General features: G+C 53.9%; 1 protein-coding gene across 2 annotated transcripts in view; it reads right to left on the minus strand.

Annotated features, from left to right (window-relative positions):
- Nucleotides 1-19,688, minus strand: part of ZFHX2 (zinc finger homeobox 2) — a 28,520-nt gene that overhangs the window by 7,355 nt on the left and 1,477 nt on the right. Inside the window, exons 2-6 of one of the 2 annotated variants that reach the window (XM_036841585.1) lie at nucleotides 4,060-6,155; nucleotides 3,355-3,872; nucleotides 2,551-2,791; nucleotides 1,144-1,218; nucleotides 660-718 (exon numbers count right to left, since the gene is read on the minus strand). In XM_036841585.1, the coding sequence (XP_036697480.1) occupies nucleotides 660-718; nucleotides 1,144-1,218; nucleotides 2,551-2,791; nucleotides 3,355-3,872; nucleotides 4,060-6,106 (2,940 nt within the window). In that variant the 5' untranslated portion in view covers nucleotides 6,107-6,155. Of the gene's footprint in view, nucleotides 1-647; nucleotides 719-1,143; nucleotides 1,219-2,550; nucleotides 2,792-3,354; nucleotides 3,873-4,059; nucleotides 6,156-19,688 lie in introns of both variants that reach the window. The other variant, XM_036841584.1, reaches the window with a different exon arrangement.

Here is a 19,688-nt window from a genome sequence, read left to right on the forward strand (position 1 = left end):
GAGGCAGGGGAGCTGAGGACATAAGCTGTTACTGCAGCAGTTTGCAGTCGTAATACACATGGCATATTGCGGTCCAGTTTGGAGAGCTGGGAGGCACAGGGTGGCACCTCAAAACCAAAGGCTGGGAATCCCCTCAGAATGAACCCTTTCAGGCCCCAGAGCTAAGCTACTCTTGGGCCCTGCCTAGGTCAGCCACTCGGAGACTTGCAGAGCTTGCTGTCTGTGGGGATCATCTGGGTCAGTTCCTCTACCCTGAGGAAGGAGGTGCCAGGGCTGTTCCACCCAGGCTCAGGGTTCTCTGTAGAAGATGAACTTCACATCTTTCTGCTCCCAACAGGAATAAAGAGCTGGGCAGCAGCTGGTGTTTTATTTTTGCCTTTCTCTTTTCATTTTGTCTCCCTCTGTGCTCCACCCCTCAGGGCCAGCTCAGCTGGTGCTCACATCCGGTAACTGGACCTAGGTGCAATTTCTGAAATGTTGTATTTGGAGTGACGTAAGTCACAAGCATGACAAAATTAGATCTGCCTTTGGTCTGAAATCTCTTGTCTGTAAAGATCTACTAATTAGAAGTTCAGCCTTTAGGATGTGAGCAGATCTCAGTAAAATTAGACGCCCCCCCCCCCCCCGCCCCAGATCTTCCCAGTTACCCCGGTTCTGACCGTGGTCTGGTCAGCACTGTCTCCAGGAGGGCCAGTCTTGTTCTCTGCCTCTTCAGAAGCTGAAGATGAAAGGAGAGATTAAGAGACTCTGACAGCCCCTCCCTCTTCCTTTCACAGACCCCCGGCCCTTAAGATGACCTGATTTGTAGCAGAGGGCTTCCAAGGTAGGGGTGGGCTCTGGGGAAAGGGAGAAAGGGCAGGGAAGTACAGAACTGCACTCAGTACAGGGAGGGAGCTTGGCAGGGCTGAGCCCGGGTTAGCGGGATGGCCAGAGGGCAAAAGCACCCAGCTTTCTGTGGCTCCGCCTCCCTTCCCTCTGATGAGCCCTTTCTTTTGATCACTTTAGCTCCTTCTGCACAGGAAGCCTTGCTGGGTGTCTGGATTACCGCAAGGTCCCATGAGCACCTCAGAATGTATAATATTAGGATTGGGGGGTGAGGAGGGCAAGGGATGGAGAAAGAAATGGACCAGATGAGCAACTCACCCAATGGTTCTGTCTTATTCTGGGCATCTTTCTCAGGGGTGGGTGGCTCAGCTAAGGGGGTGACAGGAGCCTTCCCTGTGTAGGATGAAGGGAGAGTCAATTTAAAAGGATGAAGCACCAGAGAAGGGAGGACATAGGGCAGAGGAAGCAGGACAAGCAGCCAGGCAGTAAAGGGAGAAGATGGATAGATGAATCAATAGGAGAGGACAAAAAGCCGCCAAAAAGAAATACAGAGGATGAGGGGGGAAATTACAGTGTTGGAACTGGTAGAGCCTAAGAAATCATCTCTGCGAGTCTAGCCCCGTCATTTAAAGACGAGGGAACAGGTCCAGCAGCGGGCGACAGAAACAGGACCAAACTCAGCTCCCTGTCTTGACTGATCCTGGAAGAAGGGAGCCCAGAAATGTAGAGTGAGGGGCGCCGAAGAGGGAAGGTGAGGTTGAAAGGAAGCAGCTGCGGTGAGCAGGAGGCGGCAGGTCTAGCTGGGAGAGGAGATTACCACTCAAGCAAGAATTGACAGATGTGTAGGAATTTATTTTCGGTGGCGGCCTAATTAAAGTGTTAAAGTTCCTTAACTCCATTCAGTCCTGCTCCAGGATCGTTAGCTATTGATCTGGGCCCCTCCGGCACTTAACTCCAGCCAGTGTATTGGCAATTCAATTAGCACCAGTCAATGCTGCCTGTTCCTGGCTCCTGCTGCCCCTGCCCTCACCCTTGCCCACTGCCGGCCTCTGCAAAGCCCGGACACCTGTGCCCACCTCTCACAGCCCCTTCCAGGCTCTTCTGCACCCTCTGGATCAATGGTGCCTGGCGGGCTCTTCCCAGTCTCTCTCGTACAACCTCAGCTGCCTAAGGGGGACCCTAAGCCCAGCCTTTGGACTGAAGACCTCCTAGGAGACAGGAAGAGGCTGGGGAGCTCATCAAGGGCTTCCCATCCTGCTGCCTTCGGGCCATGCCCCCAGCTCCCACCTCCTTCTGACAAGTCCCGGCCCAGCCCAAAGCTGATTCTATTCTTTCTCTGTTTTTCTCCCTTCCTCTCCTTCCTGACCAGCTCCTGCCACACCCCCCACACACACACCCCCGCCCCCCCCAAGCTTTGCCAGCACACCAGTCACCACTCGGAATCACTGGGTGGTTCCTTCTCACCTCCCTTCCTGCTCCACTCCTCCACCCAGCAAAATCCCTGCTCTTCTCTGCCGCCTCCTCCAACAGCCTCCTGTTCCCCACCTCCCTCGGCTGCCCCAGTGTTCCTAAAAGCCAGTTTCAGCAGCCTTCCCAGCGCCTTTCCGCTTGCTCTGGACTGTGCACGGACCCATTTCTCGTCCCCGTGCCACTCTCTCCTGGGCCCCCAGCTCCCGCCCTGGCTGCCCTCTCGGCCCAGCTCTTCTCCAGTGCCCTCTTCCTCACCGGGAGGCTGGAGCTGCCCGTGGCTGAAGCTCAGGATGCCCTGAAGAGCTGAGAGCCCCTCGTCGGCTGCAGGGCCGCTCTGTAGCAGCTGCAGGCGCCGCTGGGCCTGGGCATCGCGGTGGGCAGGGGCGCGCAGGTGCTGCAGCACAGCCAGGCGGGAGGGTGTCTCCCAGGCGCACAGCAGGCAGCGGAACAGCCCCAGCTCCGTGCCCGCCGCCGCCCCCTCCATCTCCACCAGAAACTGCAAACGGGAAGGAGGCTGCTCAGGTGCAGAAGGATGGACGGATGGCCGCCCCTAGGTCCCAGGGGGCCCCTTTGCCTCCCCGGGGGGCCTGACCAGCAGCACCCCGACACCCCTTCCTCCCTCTTGGGCTCTCCTCTTCCTTCCTTTGGCCACCTGAGTGTGACTGCCTTTTCTCCCCCGTCTCCTCCTCTTCCTCCTACCAATCCTGGACTCCCTCCTAGTATATGAATGGAATCTGGTTCCATCCTCTTGAACTTCTGGGGACAAGATGGGCTGAGCAGACACAGAACCCTCCCCCTGGTCCCATACACCAGAAAAGTTGAATAAAGTACCGGAGTCACTTGGTCAGAGTCCACCATCCTTTGGTCTTTCTCCACGTCTGTCTCCAAATAGTTTTTCCCCTGGTGCCCTGGCCTTTTTTCTCCAATCCCGCCCCCCTGGGTTTTCGCATCACCTTCCCACTCTGCGTCTCCTTGCTCCAGCCCTGTCCCCTTCTCCTCTCTCCCTCAGGCTCTGTGCTGTGCCCTTCAAATCCCAGACCCTTCCTGCCCCACTCTCACCTTATAGATCTGGCTGTTCTCTTCATGGGCCGCACCCCGGGCGTGCAGCTGCATCTTCTCCTTGCTGTTGGACTCGAAGTCACAGATGTTGCAGCGCAGGTGCAGGGTGGGGACAGACCCATAAGGAGCCCCATCTCCCAGGGGCACTGGGGAGGGGGTGCCCATGGCCCCACTCCCCTCCCTCAGGTGGGCCGCCAGCTGGTACTTCTGAGCATGTTTGTCGGTCTTGAGGTGGAGTTGGAAGTTGGCCTTGAGCTGGGTGCCATAGCAGCAGAGCTTGCAGCGGTGGGTGTCACCAGCTACCTCCTTCCACTCGGCCTCCGGGAGGCTCCGGCCCACGCTGCAGTGGTAGAGCAGCAGCTCCAGGCTGTCTGTGCTGAAGGCCTGGCACACGAGGCATCGGAACACCTTCAGGGATGGGCTGTCATCTGGGGGCGGCGAGGCAGGCAGCCCGTCGGACAAGGGGCCCAGAAGCTGACTCTGAGGCAGGTGGGCATCCGGGGAGGGGCTGCCGGGGGCTAGGGGACAGAGACAGGTTAGTGGCCCCAGGAAGGAACAGGGCAGGGTCAGCTTGCTGTGTGGGAATGGGAGGGGTGGATGCTGAGGGAGCTGGGGTTATTTAAGCGGCGGGGCTGGCCCTGGAGAGAAAGCAGGGAACTGAGTTTGGCCCCGAAGAAGGGAAAAGAGAACACCCAGGGAGCTTACCAGCTGTGGGGAACTTGCGGGCAGGTGCTCCGAGGTGGTGGAAGCCATTGAGAAGCAGCTGGGCTTCCAGGGGCTTGTCTGGCCTCAGCCCGGGTCCAGGCAAGGGAGCCTGAGGCTGCCCTAGGGCCTGGGGTCCGAAGTACTGGAAGAGATCAGGGGAGGTGGCCGGGGCAGCCCCTGCTGGGGGCGGGGGGCCTGGCCCCACCAGCCCTGGCGGCAGCCCCAGCGGCAGCCCCTGGTGCAGCATGAGGACGTTCTGCATGTGCTTCTCGGAGGTCATGTGGATGCGCAGATTGCGGGAGATGTTGGTCTCGTAGCTGCACACCTTGCACTGCCAGGACGCTTTGGTCTTGGGCTCCTTGTCCCCCGCGGGGGGCGGGAGCACTGCCTCTGGGGGGCTCCCCTGCCCCCCTGGCCCCGCCTGGAAGCCCTGCAGGTTGGCCAGGTGCTTGTCGGACTGCATGTGGATGCTGAGGTTGCCCTTGGTGGTGGTGGAGTAGTTGCAGACGTCGCAGCGGTAGGGCTTGTAGCCACAGTTGTAGCTCTCCCCCCGGGCGAGGCGGGGGTGGGCGCCCCCAGCACTGCAGTAGCTGCAGTGACTGTTGCTCTCAGGGTGCTTCTCCCGCATGTGCACATCCAGGGTCTGCTGGTACTTGTAGTGCCAATTGCACTTGGGACACTTGAGCGTCTTGCAGGAGTTGCGCGAGTGTAGCAGAGCCATGTGGCTGGACAGGCTGAGGCCCTGGAAGGCCGCAGGGGCCGGGGTGTAGTCATCGGCTGGGCGATAGGGCTGGGGCGGGTCACCAGGGTCTTCGGGGGAGCCCACTGGGGCAGGGAGAACGCCCCCGTCCTTGGAGGTGGGTGAGCTTTGGTTGAGCGGGGGGCAGAGCCCTCCATCCTCCTCTTGCCCCTCGGGGAACCAACCTGGCCCTGCCTCGCCTGCCAGCGTCGGCGATTCTTTGGCTTGGCTTGGGCTGGGGTTCCAGGCGGCCGGGGTTGTCAGCGGGGAGGGCGGGCTGAGGGCCATGCCTTCTTCCACGGGCAGGACAGGGGCCTGGGCTTCGGCCGCAGCGGGGCCATCCTCGGTCTGAGCCGCGTGGGCCTCCATGTTCACGGTGCTACTGTTGTCAAGGGGTATTTCTAAAGGGGCGTGAGCAGGCAGTTGTGGTGCCAGGAAGCTCAGGAGGGCCACACAGCCCTCGTCCCCCTCCCGGAGCACGGCTGGGTTGCCTGGCAGGCCCTGGTGTTGAGCAGCGGTTAGCTTCACCCCGTGAGACTGTGTGTGACCCACAAAGGCCTGGGGCCTGCCGAAACCCAGGCGGCACGGGAGGCAGAGCCAGAAGAGTGCCGTGGGGTCTCCTCCCCTGCTCCCCGTGGGGCCATCTTTGGGATCTCCAGGTGGGTTTGGAGCCAGCTGGTAGCTCCAGAAGGCTCCATCCCTTCCCTCACAGGTGGCCGGAGATGGTGCTGAGGTATCGTGGGACAGAATTTGGTCAGAAGAGCTAAAGCCTTGGATTGGGTCAAAGCCATGTTGGATGTGAAGGGCAGTGAGGTGTACAGGGGGCGGGTGGGCAAGGAGGGGCAGGCTGGGCTCTTCCTTGATGCCTGCCTCACCCCAGGGGAAGCCCTTTGGTAACGGGAGTTCGCCGCCCCCTGGCAGGGACAGCTTGGCCACTAGGCAGGCCTCACCGCCAGCTGTGAAGACTAAGTGGTCGCTCAGGTCCACAGGAGGGAGCCCTCCCCCTTCCTCCTCCTGCTCCCTGTCTTCTTCCACCCCCAGGTCCTTTGGCGGGAAGCCACCACAGACCGGCTCCTCTTGGGGCTCCCCTATCTCCTTTGGTGGGACGAGGCCACAGCCTGGCTCCAGGGGCCGCCCCCCGGGCTCTGAGGACCTCATGCTCTCAGAGGCGGAGGGGGCAGCAGGGGGATCTTTGGTGACAGGATCAGAGGGGGTGCGGGGGGAGGAGGTGTCCGGAGGCGGGGACGGGGCATTGTGCCCAGGGGAGGGGGTGGTGCCAGCGGTAGAGGACGAGTTAAGGGTGGCCATGGCAGACGGAGGAGAGCTGGGGGTTCATTTCAGCGTGACAGCCAGGACCCTGTGGGGGAGACACGGAGAGAGCGGAGCTGTGAGGTGGCAGCAGAGACACCCAGTCAGGCAGTTGATTCTCCGGATCCTCCGGCCCCACCCTCCTCCCTGAGCGCCGGATTCAAGTACCCGTTTGCCAGCTTGAAGCTTCATTACCTTAGCGTCTAACAGACTTCAAAGTGAACATGTCCAGAATCAGAACTCTGTATTTCTGCCCTGGACTTGTTTCTTCCCATCTTTCCTATCTCAGAAATTGGTACCACCATTTATCTGGTTGCTTAGGCTAGAAACCCACAGTTTCCTCTCGCCCTCACCCACGGGCAGGCAATTCGACAGCAGTCTCTCAAGCGAGCGTCTCGGCCTTCCATTCATCCTCATCTCCGGCAGCACCACGCCGGCCCGAGCCATTACTGTCGCTTTCCTGAACTAGTGCGACAGACTCCACGTTGGCCTCCACTTCCACTGCTGCCCCTCCTTCCACTCAGAATGATCTTTTATTTAATTCTCAATTATGAGAAATGCCAAACATACATAAAGATAGACCAAACAATATAAGGAACCCGTTTGTACTCATCACCCAGCTTCAACAGTCTCCAAACTCAGGGCCAATCTTTCCTTTTTTTTTAATTGAAGTGCAGTTGATCTACCATGGTGTGGCAATCTCTGCTTACAGCAAAGTGACTCAGTTACACACACAGAGACATTCTTCTTTATATTCTTTTCCATTATGGTGTATCACGGGATATTGAATATAGTTCCCTGTACTATCCAGTAGGACCTTGCTGTTAACTCATGGCCAATCATGTTTCATCTATATCCTCACCCACTTCCCCTTTTCCTGTATTGTTTTAAAGCAAATTTCAGGCATCATAATCACCTTTCAAAATGTAAACCATACTCTATTCTGCTGAGAACCCATCAGTGAGTTCTCACTGCACTGTGAATAAAATCCAAACTCTGCTCCCTGATCTACAAAAAAAGCCTATTTGATCTGGCACCTGCCTACTTCTGACACATCTTTAATACTCTCCACCCCACCTGGCTGGCCAACTCCAGCCCACTGGCCTTCTTGGTCCTCAAACACACCAAGTTCATTCCCACCTTAGCAGCTTTCCTGAGCTGTTTACTCTGCCTGCAGTGCTCTTCCCCCAGACTTCTGCCCAGTGGCTCCTTGTCATTCGGTGTCTGCTTAAATAGCACCTCTTCCAACAGGCCTCGCCTCTCTACAGAAGCTAACACAGCCGGCGGAGGGATGGGGGGTGGGGAGGGGTATTTTCTTCCGAGATTCATCACTACCTGATATTTGCTGGTTTCCTTATTTCTCCCTTCTAGAAACTAAGTTCCATGAGCGCAGGAACTCTGCTTTATTGGTTGCCTTATCACTGGTACCGAGAAAGATGCCTGCCACATACACATACATGTCTGTTGAATAAATCAGCTCTGGGAAAGACCCTCAGATTTTCCACACCCTGAAGAGTTAGTTTCCCTAAGTCATGGTCCTCTTGCCAGAGAGGCCACAGTGACTTTCCTCTGGCCTGCAGACACCATGCTACTCTCAGATGCGTTCCAGATCCATCTCTCTTCACAGGTGGGAGAGCTTCTGGCCAATTGAAAGACAATGGCTTGTATGAGATGACCCGACCCTCTCCTCCTCCATGGGGATTTAAAAAAAAAGTAACAGTAATAATATTAAGGTACAAATAGCATGGTCCTGGCACTGTGTTAAATGCTTTAATCAATTATCTCATTTAATCCCACGACAACCTTATTTTATGGGTGAGGCACCCAAGAAAGAGAGGCTGAATAATCTGCTGATTGTCACACAGCTCCAAGGTGGTGAAACTAGAAAAGGACTGGCGGGCACAGAGCTAGACCCCAAAGCTGTGGCCTGGGCTCCTCCACCTACCCGGACTGCCCCTCAGACAGTACTGGCAAAATGAGCCTCCAGAAGTCTAGAAGTCAGGATTCCTGAGCTGCCTCCAGCTGACTAGAATTACCGAGCCCCACCCCCTTTTTTACCTTGGTCCCCCCTCAAACTCACCAATCCCCCCATGCCTCACCATCCCATGCTTCTCCCAGTGTCCCAGATGGCCTGACTCCTCTTCAGTTCTTAATTATCAGCAGATATCGAACGATTAAACCTTTAGCGCTCGGGCCAGAGTGCTGCCAGGAAGTGGTGTGGCCTCTCCCGCCTTGGGCAGCCTCTAACCCTCACCTTCAGATTCCCTGATTTGGAATGGGTCCTTGGTCTGGCCGCACTCAGCCTGGAGGCCCCCATTCCCACTCCCCTCCTCCTCCTGGGGGGCCAGCCAGGCGTGAAGTTGAAGGAGGAGCCATTAAGGAGCTCCGCGAGGGGCTGGCTCTGCATGCTAATGAAAATGCAAATCAGCACCTGGGCCGAGGTGGGGTGGAGAACTAACAGGGAAGTAAAGGAATTGGATGGGAGGCGGGAGGCAGTTATCTTACATAACCAGAAAGCAGAAGCCCTGAAGTTGTGGGATAAAGGTATTCTTCCTATGGAATCCTTGGGGTGCCTGGGGAAGTGGGGAGATACATGTGCTGGAGTGTGAGGGCCTGACATTCCACTGTCACCCCCATAACGGGGGCTCACCTGGTAGGAAGAACTGAGACGGGGCAAGAGCGGCCCCTCCTGGGCCCTGACACTGAGGGCTGAACTTGGTAGGTGCTCTCCCCCTGCTGGCCCACCTCACATCCGTCAGCAACATCTCTCTGGCTCCCAAATCACAACTCTAGATCAAACTGCAGAGGAGGACTAGGAAGACCTAAGCCCCAAATCCTCTCTCCAAAGCTTTTACTTCCCAGGACTGGAAAAAGACAGCTGGTTCCTAGCTAGAAACCAAAGGAGCTTAGCTTTGGGCTAGCTAGTGGGTGAGACCTGGATCAGCGGAGGGAGGGTAGGTCTGAAGCTGTTTAAAATTGCAAATCTCTTCCCCCCCTCCCCCTCCCCCTCTACAGGAAAGAATTTCAATTGCAAATTTGTCTCTGCCTCAGTGCCTCTCTTCCCGCTCCCCCCACTGCCACCAACTCCCCTCCCCCCTTCTTCTCTGTGCTTCTCCCATCACCCACTATTTATTACAAACCTTGAACTGCAGCAATTATTTTTTCACTTTCCCCCCCTCCTTCCATTTTCCTCCGCCTCAGTCTTTTCTTCTGTCCCTCTCTGAATCTCTGTGTCCCTTTCTCTGCCCTTCCTACCTTGACCTCAGTTTTCATCTCTTTCTGGAGACAGGTCCCCACGCACCACCACCAGGCCCAGAGTCTTATTCTCCCTCAGACCACTGTCACTCGTCCTGTGGTTCCAGGCTTTCCTTAAGGGCATCTCTTCCCCCTCAGGGTACACCTTAGATGTGGGGAAAGGGAGAAGGCGAGCCCTTAAAGGCCCTGGCATTCCTGTGTGTGGAGGAGGGAAGGAGGAAGAGGGCGGATCGGGTGTAGGGTGGAGGTGGGGGGATAGTCAAAAGGAAGGACCTGGGTAGAGGCGAGGGCCGGGGGCCCACGAGGAGAGGGGTTAGGGGAGACCGAGCAGGCAGTGGTGGCGGTGTGATTAGAGCAGAGATTGATGTGAAGGGGCGCCACAGACGGCAGAGAGAGTCAATAAAACGAGAGGATCACATTAGAGGCGACAGAAAGAGCTTTAAATTACAAGGCTGCTGCCACCGAGGGGGATGGGAGGAGGCAGTCCTGGAGCCAGGGGAGGGTGGAGAGTTCTGAGGGTGTAGTCATCCCCTAAGATGAATCATCTAGCTCCAAAATGGCCCTCAGCCTCCAGAGCTCGCTTGCTGCCCCTTCATTCCATCTCCCTCCCTAATGCTTCCTTCCCTCACAGCGTGAGGAGAAAGGGAAAATGGAGAGAAAGCTATGGGGAAACAGAAGAGATTTTTTGGGGGTATTGCCCTCTTCCTCTGTCCAGACCCAGGTCCCTCCTTATTCCTCAAGGAGAGAAGGAAAGGATGGCAGTGCTACTTCTTTCAAAGGTCAGCTAGGGACTTGTTGCCCCATCAACATAATCCCTGAACTCAGATATTCTTCCATGGGAGGTGGGCAGAAAGGCACCCTGTAAGTAGCTGGACAAGAATTCCTACTTCTTGAAATGTACCGTACTTAGAACAGGAAGATGCCAGGGAACCAGGAGGCTTCAGCACAGACAGTAGGACCCAGAGAGCTACCAAGAAAGATGTTATGAGAGGGACAGAAAGGCTTGGATGTGACGTGGAAAGCTGCAAAGGCGGGCTCTGAGACCACAAAAGACAACACTCTTGAGACTTCAGAACCGGAGAATTACAGGAGCCAAAGGGACAAGGGCAAAGGAAGGACCAAAGAAGTGAGGCCTGAGGAAAGGAAGAATGTGCCCCTCACCGAGGAGGCGCCAGGCCGTGGGGCCTATAGAACTGGAGGCAAATCTAGCCAGGGGCACTTCCTCTGGAGCTGGAGTCCCAGCAAGACCAGGACTCCCCTGGGCTGGAGCCCCCTCCCACCTCTGGTGGAGCTGGAGTGGAAAAGTGACACGACTGCTCCCTAGTGGTTACGGAGGGAATGTCACCGAGGAGAGGACAGGCCCGCAGGGACAGACTGGCTTTCTCCTCCCAGCTCCCCTCCTTAAAACAAAAAACAAAAACCCCTCTCCTTTCTTTTCTTCAAACCCAACGACAGGGCAAAGTCTTCCCCAGCAAAGTTGGCCAGAGGGCACTGGCACATTTGCTTACAATTTGCATACGGTGATTTCCAAGTCCGAGCCCTCCAGACATTTTTGCCTTTCACTTTTCCAATCGTTCCATCTATCCTCTTTCCTTGGAGCCCATTTTAGGGACCTTTTCTTTCTTCTCTCTGAAATCCCTGCCTCCAGCCTGCCCTCTTCCACACTAACTTTGCCCTGCCCTTCTCTCCTTTTGGTTTCAACCTGTTGCTTTTAAGAGGCAGCCACAGAGGGGAGGGGAACAGAAGCAGGAAAGATGGAGTGTGTGTGCCCACATTAGGGGGATCAGTTGGTACCAACAGCAAATAACTCTAACCAGGTGAGATTTCTTTCTAAGGCAGTGGAAGAACATGGGCTATGGATTCACTTAGACCCAGGGTCAGTCCTGGCTCCCCACCACTCACCAGCTGTGGCAGCCTTGGTAAGTTACTTATCCAGTTTTCCTCATCTGGAAACTCCCTGGCCCTCACTCCCAAGTGCTCATACAGGAGAAGGGTTTACAGCTGGCTTTGTGCTGTTATCTGAGCCTGGGTCTCTCCAGTACACCTACAAGATCACACAGCTGCCACCGCTGTCCTTACCCGGCTGTTGTGAAGACTAGTACAGGTAACATGTGAAAAGTGCCCATACTGGTGTCTGTCAGGTCAGTTTCTTTCCTTCTCTCTGGCTCTCCGCCCCCGCCACCCCAAAAGGGGGGCAAGGTGTGTGCAGCTAGGCTGATGTTTTCCTTCTGTCTTGCCCCTTCTTGACCTGGACTCATCCTCTCATCTCTGCCCTTTTCGACTGAGGGCAGATTCTTCGGTGGGCAGGATTTAAATCTAGTCTGCCCAGCAGCAGACTTCATTTCTCACCAGGCCCTCTTGATTGCTGCGTCTAGAGACATCCCATTATCCCGAACCAGAGACTGGAAGCTTTGCCCAGGCTCACACTTGGATCAAAACTATTATGGCCTCTCCTTGCATTAAAACTATCACTTTCTCTGTCTCTAAAGCTTACCTTCTATATTTAAAAAGAAAACAAAAAAAGGTACTCCTATTCCTCCATTTAAATTCTACCTATCTCTCCTAGACATCTCCCTGGCACCCCAATACTTAAGGAGTGTTTACTTTGTGCAAGAGAAGTTTTGTCCAAAAGAGAGAAAATAAGAATGGCAGGAAATGAGACAGGCAGGAAAAGGAGTATCATAGAGGATAAAGAAAGACAGCCAAGGCAGAGAAGAGGACGGAGGAAGAAGGGAGGGAGAGGGAGGGAAGGAGCGGGGAGCTGGATCTTGATCTGTACATGTAAATACCGAATCTTGAATCTTGGAGAATCTCGAATCTCGTTGAGAGCTCCCAGTTTTGGCAGCAGATTGGGCAGGTGGCCTGTCCCCAGTGAGAGGGATGGAGCAAGCAAGATGCTTAAAATGGGCATGCAAGATGCTTAAGGTGGGCGGGAGGGAACTGGGTGGGGTGTGAGGAGAAAGGAGAGCCTGAGAGGAAGAAGATGGGGGTGGGAGGGAGTAGACAGGGCTAAAAGGGAAGCTGTGGATTAAAACCACAACCAGAGAGGAACATCCATCCATATTGGCATGGCTTTGTTGAGATGTGCTGCAGCATGTCTGCTGCTGGAGGAGAGGACGGTGTGGAGAGGAGTGGAGCCTCTTGCCAGTGCATCTCCCTCAGTGATGCCACAAGTGTTAGGACAGCAGTGTGGAGCTGTGTGATCTTGTAGGTGCACTGGAGAGACCCAGGCTTAGATAACCGCGCAAAGCCAGCTCTGAACCCTTCTTCTGTATGAGCACTCCAGAGCGAGGGGACAGGGAGCTGTGCCCTTGAATTTAGATTCAGGATCCTATCTGATCCTGGCATGGGGGACCTCTGCGGAAGACCTTTGATCTCCCTGAGCTTGAAAAGAATTACGTGCAATTCTTCTAGAATTACTTGGAAGGATACCATTGTAAGTGGCTGTGTATATAAATAAATCCTTCTGGTCCTCTGATTCTGCATGAACCCTTGTGATAGTAATGACTCTGTTTAAATACTATTAAAACAATAACAACAAGAACTAATAATAATAGTATCTTTAAATGTTTACCTTGTGTCAGGCACTGTGCTGAGCCCTCTGGAAGCATCACATCACCTAATCCTCCACTACAATCTGATAAAATAGATACAGCTACTCACTCCCATTTTACAAACATGGAAACAGACTTAGATGGGTTATGTAATTTTTAAGGTCTAACACTTGGAAAATAGAGTCGAGATTGGCCTCAGGTAGCCTGACCCCAGTGCTCTGCCCTCAAGTTAATTTGTAAGCTTCTGAGCTCTGGCTGGTAAGCATTCTGAATGAGATCCTTGAGTCTGAGTGTGTTATTCTGCGCTTATGTGTGTTGCTTTGAGCATATGTGCTGTCATGCTCTCCTTTGAGCTTGAAGGTGTTAGATGGCCTTCTCCCAGTTGTTAGTGTAAGATGGGCCCGAACAGGCCACTGCTTTGTGTGACTCCAGGGGGCGCTATTCGCATTGCAGTCTATGCACGGGCCCTGGCCATTCTGTGCGTGTGTGTGTGTGTGTGTGTGTGTGTGTGTGTGTGTGTGTCTCTGCTGGGGGTGGGGTGGAGGTGTGTATCAGATTTCTGATAACCTCTCTGAAAGTTGGAAGTCTACACATGTGTATTCTTAATAGCATATGAACTTCAGAAAAAACGGTATGGCATTATTTTAAAACATAGCCTTTAAGGTCAGACAGACCGGGAATCAAATTCTAGTTCTATTCCCTGTGATGTAAATGTCCTCGGGTGGGTTGCTTAAAGCTTGTTGCTTCATAAATAGAATGGGGAATAGTTCCTCCTGGAGTTGTGCCCGTTGAGACGATCATTACTGAGACTGGCACTTTGTATGTGATCAATAAATGGAAACGATAATTGCTCACCCACGTGTCTTATTCCCCGAGTTCGGGTGTACGTGTGTGTTTATTGTTTTTTATTGTGTGTGTGGCTGAGGGCCTGGGTGTAGCCCTGTCCCGGCACCTCTTCGGGGTTAGTGAAGGGTCTCCCCGAGGGTCTCGGTTACACCCGCGTGGGCCCTGGGCTGCCCGTTCAGCGGCGGGGTGTCCTGTGCGGGTGTGCTGCCACGTGCCTGGCGTGCCTGTTTGTGCTCGGTGGCCCGGCTGGCGCGGGCGTGTTTGGGGTGGTGGTAATTACTGGGATGGCCCAGCCCTAATGAGTGTGATCTCGTTACACTCTCACCGCCTCTAATGGAGCTAACCTCATTTCACAGCCATTAGAGATGGAGATGAGGCCCCGCCCCCGGCCCCGCCAGCTGCAGCTCCCGCAGCCCCGGCCACGTCCTTTCCCTCCGGCTCGCCATTTCCCCGTGCCACCGCTCCTCTCCCTCCCGGTCCTCTGCTCCTCCTTCCAGGCTTCCCTCCCCCGTTCCCCATTGTTCTTTTCCCTTCCCGTCTTTCCGCGCCTCTCTCCCCTGCCCTGCTCTTCCCTCGTCCCCCTTCCCTCCTCTCCTCCATTCCTGGCTTCCTCTCTCCTTTCCTCATCCCCCTCCCTCTTTCTTCCCCGGGTCCGTCTGTCCTCCGCGCCCCTCCCCCGCCCTTCCCTGCTGCTGGCCCTCCCCTCCCCCACGGTGCCCCGTCTGGCCAAAGGACAAATCTCAAGGGGAAACCAGCAAAGACAAACAAGGAGCAGTGACTTCATTATCGTCGTTAATTTGCCACTTCAGTTCCTCCCACAAGGGTCAAAGCCGGCACGGCTTGAACTCAGGACTGACGCGGAGGTTGAGCCGGCCGCCCGCCTTTCCCGCCTTAAGCCTCTTCCACAACCACTCGGCCTCCCTCCTCCTCGCCGCCGTCATTTCTCTGCAGGGGGTCAGGCTCTGGGTTTTTCTCTTCCGTTTCTTAGTCCTCGCAGCCTCAGCCTACCACCTTCCTTCCTTTTTCATTTAAACCGTGGCCTTCTCTCCACCTCTCTCCCGGCTCCAAGTCACATGGTTTTTACCTTTGACTCCCTCTTTCTCGTCCTATTCAGCCTGTTTCCGCTTTTCCCACTCCTCCCTGCCCTGTTCATCCTGAACCAGTATCTTGGTCTTCCCTCTTCCTAACCTCAAGCACACTCCTTTCCCTAAAGCACCGGGATTTCTCTCTAGGTTTTGAAAACCACATAGCCTGATGAAGCTGGGGATGGGAGGAAGGAGGAGTTTGTGGTCCAAGCAGGAAAAGTGGTACAGAACGTGGAAATGGCTGGATAGAAAGGAAGACAACTGTGATTGGGGGGGGGGGGGACGTGACAGGCACATGAGTCAAAGCAAGCAGCAGAATCTAGACTCAGACACCTGAGACTCAAGACACACTGGGCCCCAGAGAAACAACCTTGCCAAGACCAGAGAAAAAGGAGGATGGGCCAGAGGGCCTTGGGCTTGAGACTGGGGGCTGGGGTGGGGTAGGGGTGCATCACCAACAAAACAAGGAGTGAAAAATCTGAGGATGGAAATGGCGTTTACCCCATCAGTTCCTCAGGGAAACACAGCCTAACACTCCTGTCCCACCCTCTGCCCTCCTTCACTGAGAAGCCAAATGATTGGCAATTGACTCTTGACCTTTAGCCCAATGCCAGCCCCAAAGGGAGAGGCTGAGGGTAGTTGGCTGTAACTGGAGGAGGCACCAGGGAAATGTCCACACGTAAAGTAAACATTTCTTCACCCACCCCTGCCCCACCTACTCTGCACATCAAAATGCCCTCTCCTCTCCACAGAGAGTGCTTGCTACTTATGGCCCTCTAATTGCACAGGCCCCTGTGCCAACACTGTTCCACTGGGTGGCCCTGCTGTGATTCCAAGGCTAGAACCCTGGCTTCAGTGTAATACCATATTCCTGCCCAAATACAGAGGCAGCTCCTGTTCTCTCATTTGACTTTGAAAGAGAGATTTTGAGGGGTGCCGAGCTGTCTTGGGAGGTATTAGGAAAAGGTGTCTTCTTCCAGGTGTGTACAGCCTGCACGGCAGTGGTACAGCTTGGTGACAGGAGAGCAGGTGGATCTCAGCCCTGTTACCCCTTAACTGGGCACCCTAGACAACTGGACACAGAGGCCCTGGTCTGCACAAGTGCTTATAAGAGGGGGATACTGAGAGCCAATGGGATTACCTCAGGGTGCTGAAAGGCACCTCTAAATCCTTCACCCTGTCTCACCAGCCTGTGGGGGGGAGGACGGGTGGGCAGGCAGTCCCCTGGGGCTTTCCACAGATAGGCAAGGGGCTCTAGAAATGTGAGGGGTGGGATGACTGAGAAGCCAGAGAAGAAAGATGGAAAAATCAATGAAATGAGTTTCTAACGGTGAGGTAAAGGACCGCCGTGTCGACAGCCTGTCGCCTGCTGCAAAATATGAGCTGCCCAAGTCCATGGTGGCGGCTGACAGAGCATCCAGCCGCCACTGTCCTCCCTGCAGGCCCCCGCCCACCGGCCCCTTCTCCAGCTGCCCTGGCCTTTCTTATTATAGCTAGACTCTCCCCCAGGGCTCCCAGCTCGCTTCCTCTCATCCAGAGCTTCTTTCCTAGATTCCTTTGATCCATTTGCCACAGGAACAGGTTAAGTTATAATTCCTGATTGGGTGCATCTTTCTCCTCTATGGCTTCTGTGTTTAGACTCCCCACCCTTCAGACCTCAGAGCTGTGATGAGCTCTGCATCTCCTGCCTCTCCTTCTTTTACTTTATATCTCTCGACTCCAACAACGCATTGCGTAGTCAGATGTCAAGGCCATCCCTCACAGCGTTTCTTATATCCAAGTCTGTGCCTCTTTCTGCCTTTTGGCCCACTTGGCCAATGCTGACTTCCTTGTAATTGTCTGGATTTGGACAGGGTGTTTAGGATGGGCCTGGAATTGATTTATGAACTCTTTGTGATCAGCAAGTGCGTGCGCACGTGTGTGTGTGTGTGTGTGTGTGTGTGTGTGTGTACTTATGTATTTATATATGGCAGATTCAATTGTGGTTTCACGATTGGGAATGGGGTGGGGTAAGGATGCTACTTCCAACTCAAAATCTCCGACTCTGTCTTTAGAAACAACTCTCAACCTTTTCTGGAAACCACCTCCTTTCTCTAGCCTCCTCCGTATCGTCTTTCTGGGCTCCTAAGACTGTTCATTCATGTTTTCCTCCCATTATCTCTGCAAAGACTCCCCAGATCAGCCCCTAGAGTCAGCCCTGGATGCTTCCAGTCTCTCCTCTCTCTGCCTCAGATCTCACAGTTGCTCCCCTCCAGCCTTTTCCTTCAGTGTCTGCTTTCCCAGCTTGCCCATTTATGCAGACTTAGGCCTGAGGGGCGGGGTGAAAGGAAGGTGGGCAAGTCTTTTCCTTGGCCTCTCCCTATTAGTTTGACCTCTTGATCAATAGATATTAAGCATCCTCCGTGTGACAGACATTGTGCTAGGTCCTGGAAAACGATGGGAAACTAGACAGATGCAGCCCCTGCTCATATGGCCATCAGGACTAACCCTGGATCTCTCACCCGACAGCTTCTCTCAGAGTCCCGCTTTTTTTCCCCCTCCCTCCACAGCCAAGTTCCACCATGCCCTCTGGCATTTCAGAATCCTTCCCTATTCTGTATCCCTGCTTCACACAGCTCTCACACAGCTCCTATCCCCTCTAATCTGCATTTCCAGCTTCCGTCTCCATTCCTAAACCCAAAGCAAGGTTCATCTTACATTTTCAGTGACTCCCCTCCCTGCTCACAGAGCCCTTCTCCTTTCACATTCTGTACATGCCATTTCCAGCTCTCTTCCTTCTTTTCCTGCTTTTCAGTCCTACCATCCAGTCCTCAATGCCCCTGTCTCCTGAGGTCCCTTCCTCTTGTTCCTGCAGGCTCTAGTGAACCTCAGGTGCTCACAAACAAGACTTCATTTGGAGCTAAGAACAGCTCCAGGGAGGCAAGGTCAAGCTACCAGACGCAGGAATCCTACAGATTTGACTCTGGCCCCGGCCCCATATGTGTGCAGCTCCCTAGCAAAGCAGCAAGTTGTTCCTCTATGGGTCTTAAGGTAACACCGGCTGCTCTGACATCATGGAGGGAGGACCCCTGTCAGGTTGCCAAGGCAACACCAGCAGTTTATGACATCAGAGGCTGGAGGTCTTTGGTGCTCAGGGGGCTAGAAAGATTCCAGTTCCTATCAGCTAAAGTAAATGGGAATTCTACTTTTTCATCTCTTTGCTCATGTTGCCCTGGCTTGGGGATGAAAAGCAAAGGCCTCCGGTGGGGTAGTGAGGGATTTGGCCAATGGAATGAGCCAAATCTCTCCTTCTCTTCACCAGATATCTCTGCGCTCTCTCTCCTCTCCTTTGGCATCTCTCTCTTTTGGGCCTTCGCCCAGTGGTATTTCTGCTCTGCCTTTTTTCCAAACCGCCCCTCCTGTGGTGCTCTCTTTGCATCCATCACGCTGTGTCCTTCTCACACCAGAGGCATTTGTTTCCTTTGATATCTCATCTCTCCTCTTTCCCCCTACCAAGCTCTGTGCAGCTCTGATCTGCTTCAGCACTCCTCCCTTTGCCTTCCATTTCCCTTCTTTGTACCATACTCTTTTCCCACCTCATCTTATTCTTCCATTCCTCCTTTCCCCCATTTTACCACTGTATTTATTCAGTTCATATTGCTTTTTCTGGTGACCTTCCTCTTGAGAAATAATCTATCCTATCTCTCCCTCTCTCCTTCTGTATCACTATTAATTCATGTTTTATTTCATTCTCCCAATTTTTCATTAATCACCCCTTGGTTCCTCCCCTGCCCCCCATTCCACATATATTTTCATCCCTTCCTTTGCGCGTTCCTCACGTCATGCATTTCTCTACCCCATGCATTTATTGCACCCGGCCTCTCCTTCCTTTCTGTCACTCTATTCACCTCTGAAATATTCCATTTTCTGCCCATATCTACCTCCTCCTTTTACCCTTCAAGCTCCTGAAGTCTGGAAAAACAATAATGGGCTTAAAACAAGGTAAACTCTCCAGACTCTTTATCCACCTTTCCCATTCTTTAGGCTGAATGAACCTGGCCCCTTGCATAAGATATCAATAGCTTCTGTCACACTAATGAAAACTGCCTCGTAAAGAATCATGCTGAATCCAAATATGATAAGAGTGAGGTCCCAGGAAGAAGACGAATTAGAAAGTAGAGAAAAAGCCACAGATGTCTAGAATGAACTGAAAGATAAGGGACAACCAAGCAGGGTGGAGCTTAGAATCCCAGAGAATGTCCCTTTACAAAATCAAAGTTGACAGTGAATGAACATAATGGCCCTGACTGATGAAGGGGTTATATGCCCCTGGAAGCCCATTAAGTTGATTTCTTGGCCTGTTTATGTGCTTTCACAAACAATACTCCCCAACTCTCCCAGCCCCTTTGCTCTCTGGTACAACTGCTGCTGCAGTTAAAATGCTGGGTGAGAAGGTAAGGAATACAAGAAACTTAGGGTGACCAAGGAGAAAAGGCAGGAAGAGTGCAGATTATGGGAACAAGGGTGAAGAAGAGGCAAAGGAGATCATGGGAGACAGGGATGGGGAAAAAAGGGGGTGAAACAAAATGGGGAAATGAAATGATATATAATGGTAAAGTGAGGGAAGGGAGGAAAACCAAGTCAGCGAGGAAGAGGTTTGTGGTGGGAAGCTCCTGGAGAGGCAGATGACACACAGGAGATCAGAGGTGAGGTGCTGATGGGGGACACAGGCACATGGCAAAGGGGACAGTCAACAATGCTAGGAAGTTCCAAAGCTCCCTGGGTGAAGATGGAAGAGGAGGCCGTCCTGGCCATGCTGAAAGGGCACTCGAATCCTTGGGGGAGACACATCTGCTCCATCCC

Source organism: Balaenoptera musculus, chromosome 2, assembly GCF_009873245.2.
Source record: "Balaenoptera musculus isolate JJ_BM4_2016_0621 chromosome 2, mBalMus1.pri.v3, whole genome shotgun sequence".
In the NCBI taxonomy this organism is placed as follows: domain Eukaryota; kingdom Metazoa; phylum Chordata; class Mammalia; order Artiodactyla; family Balaenopteridae; genus Balaenoptera; species Balaenoptera musculus.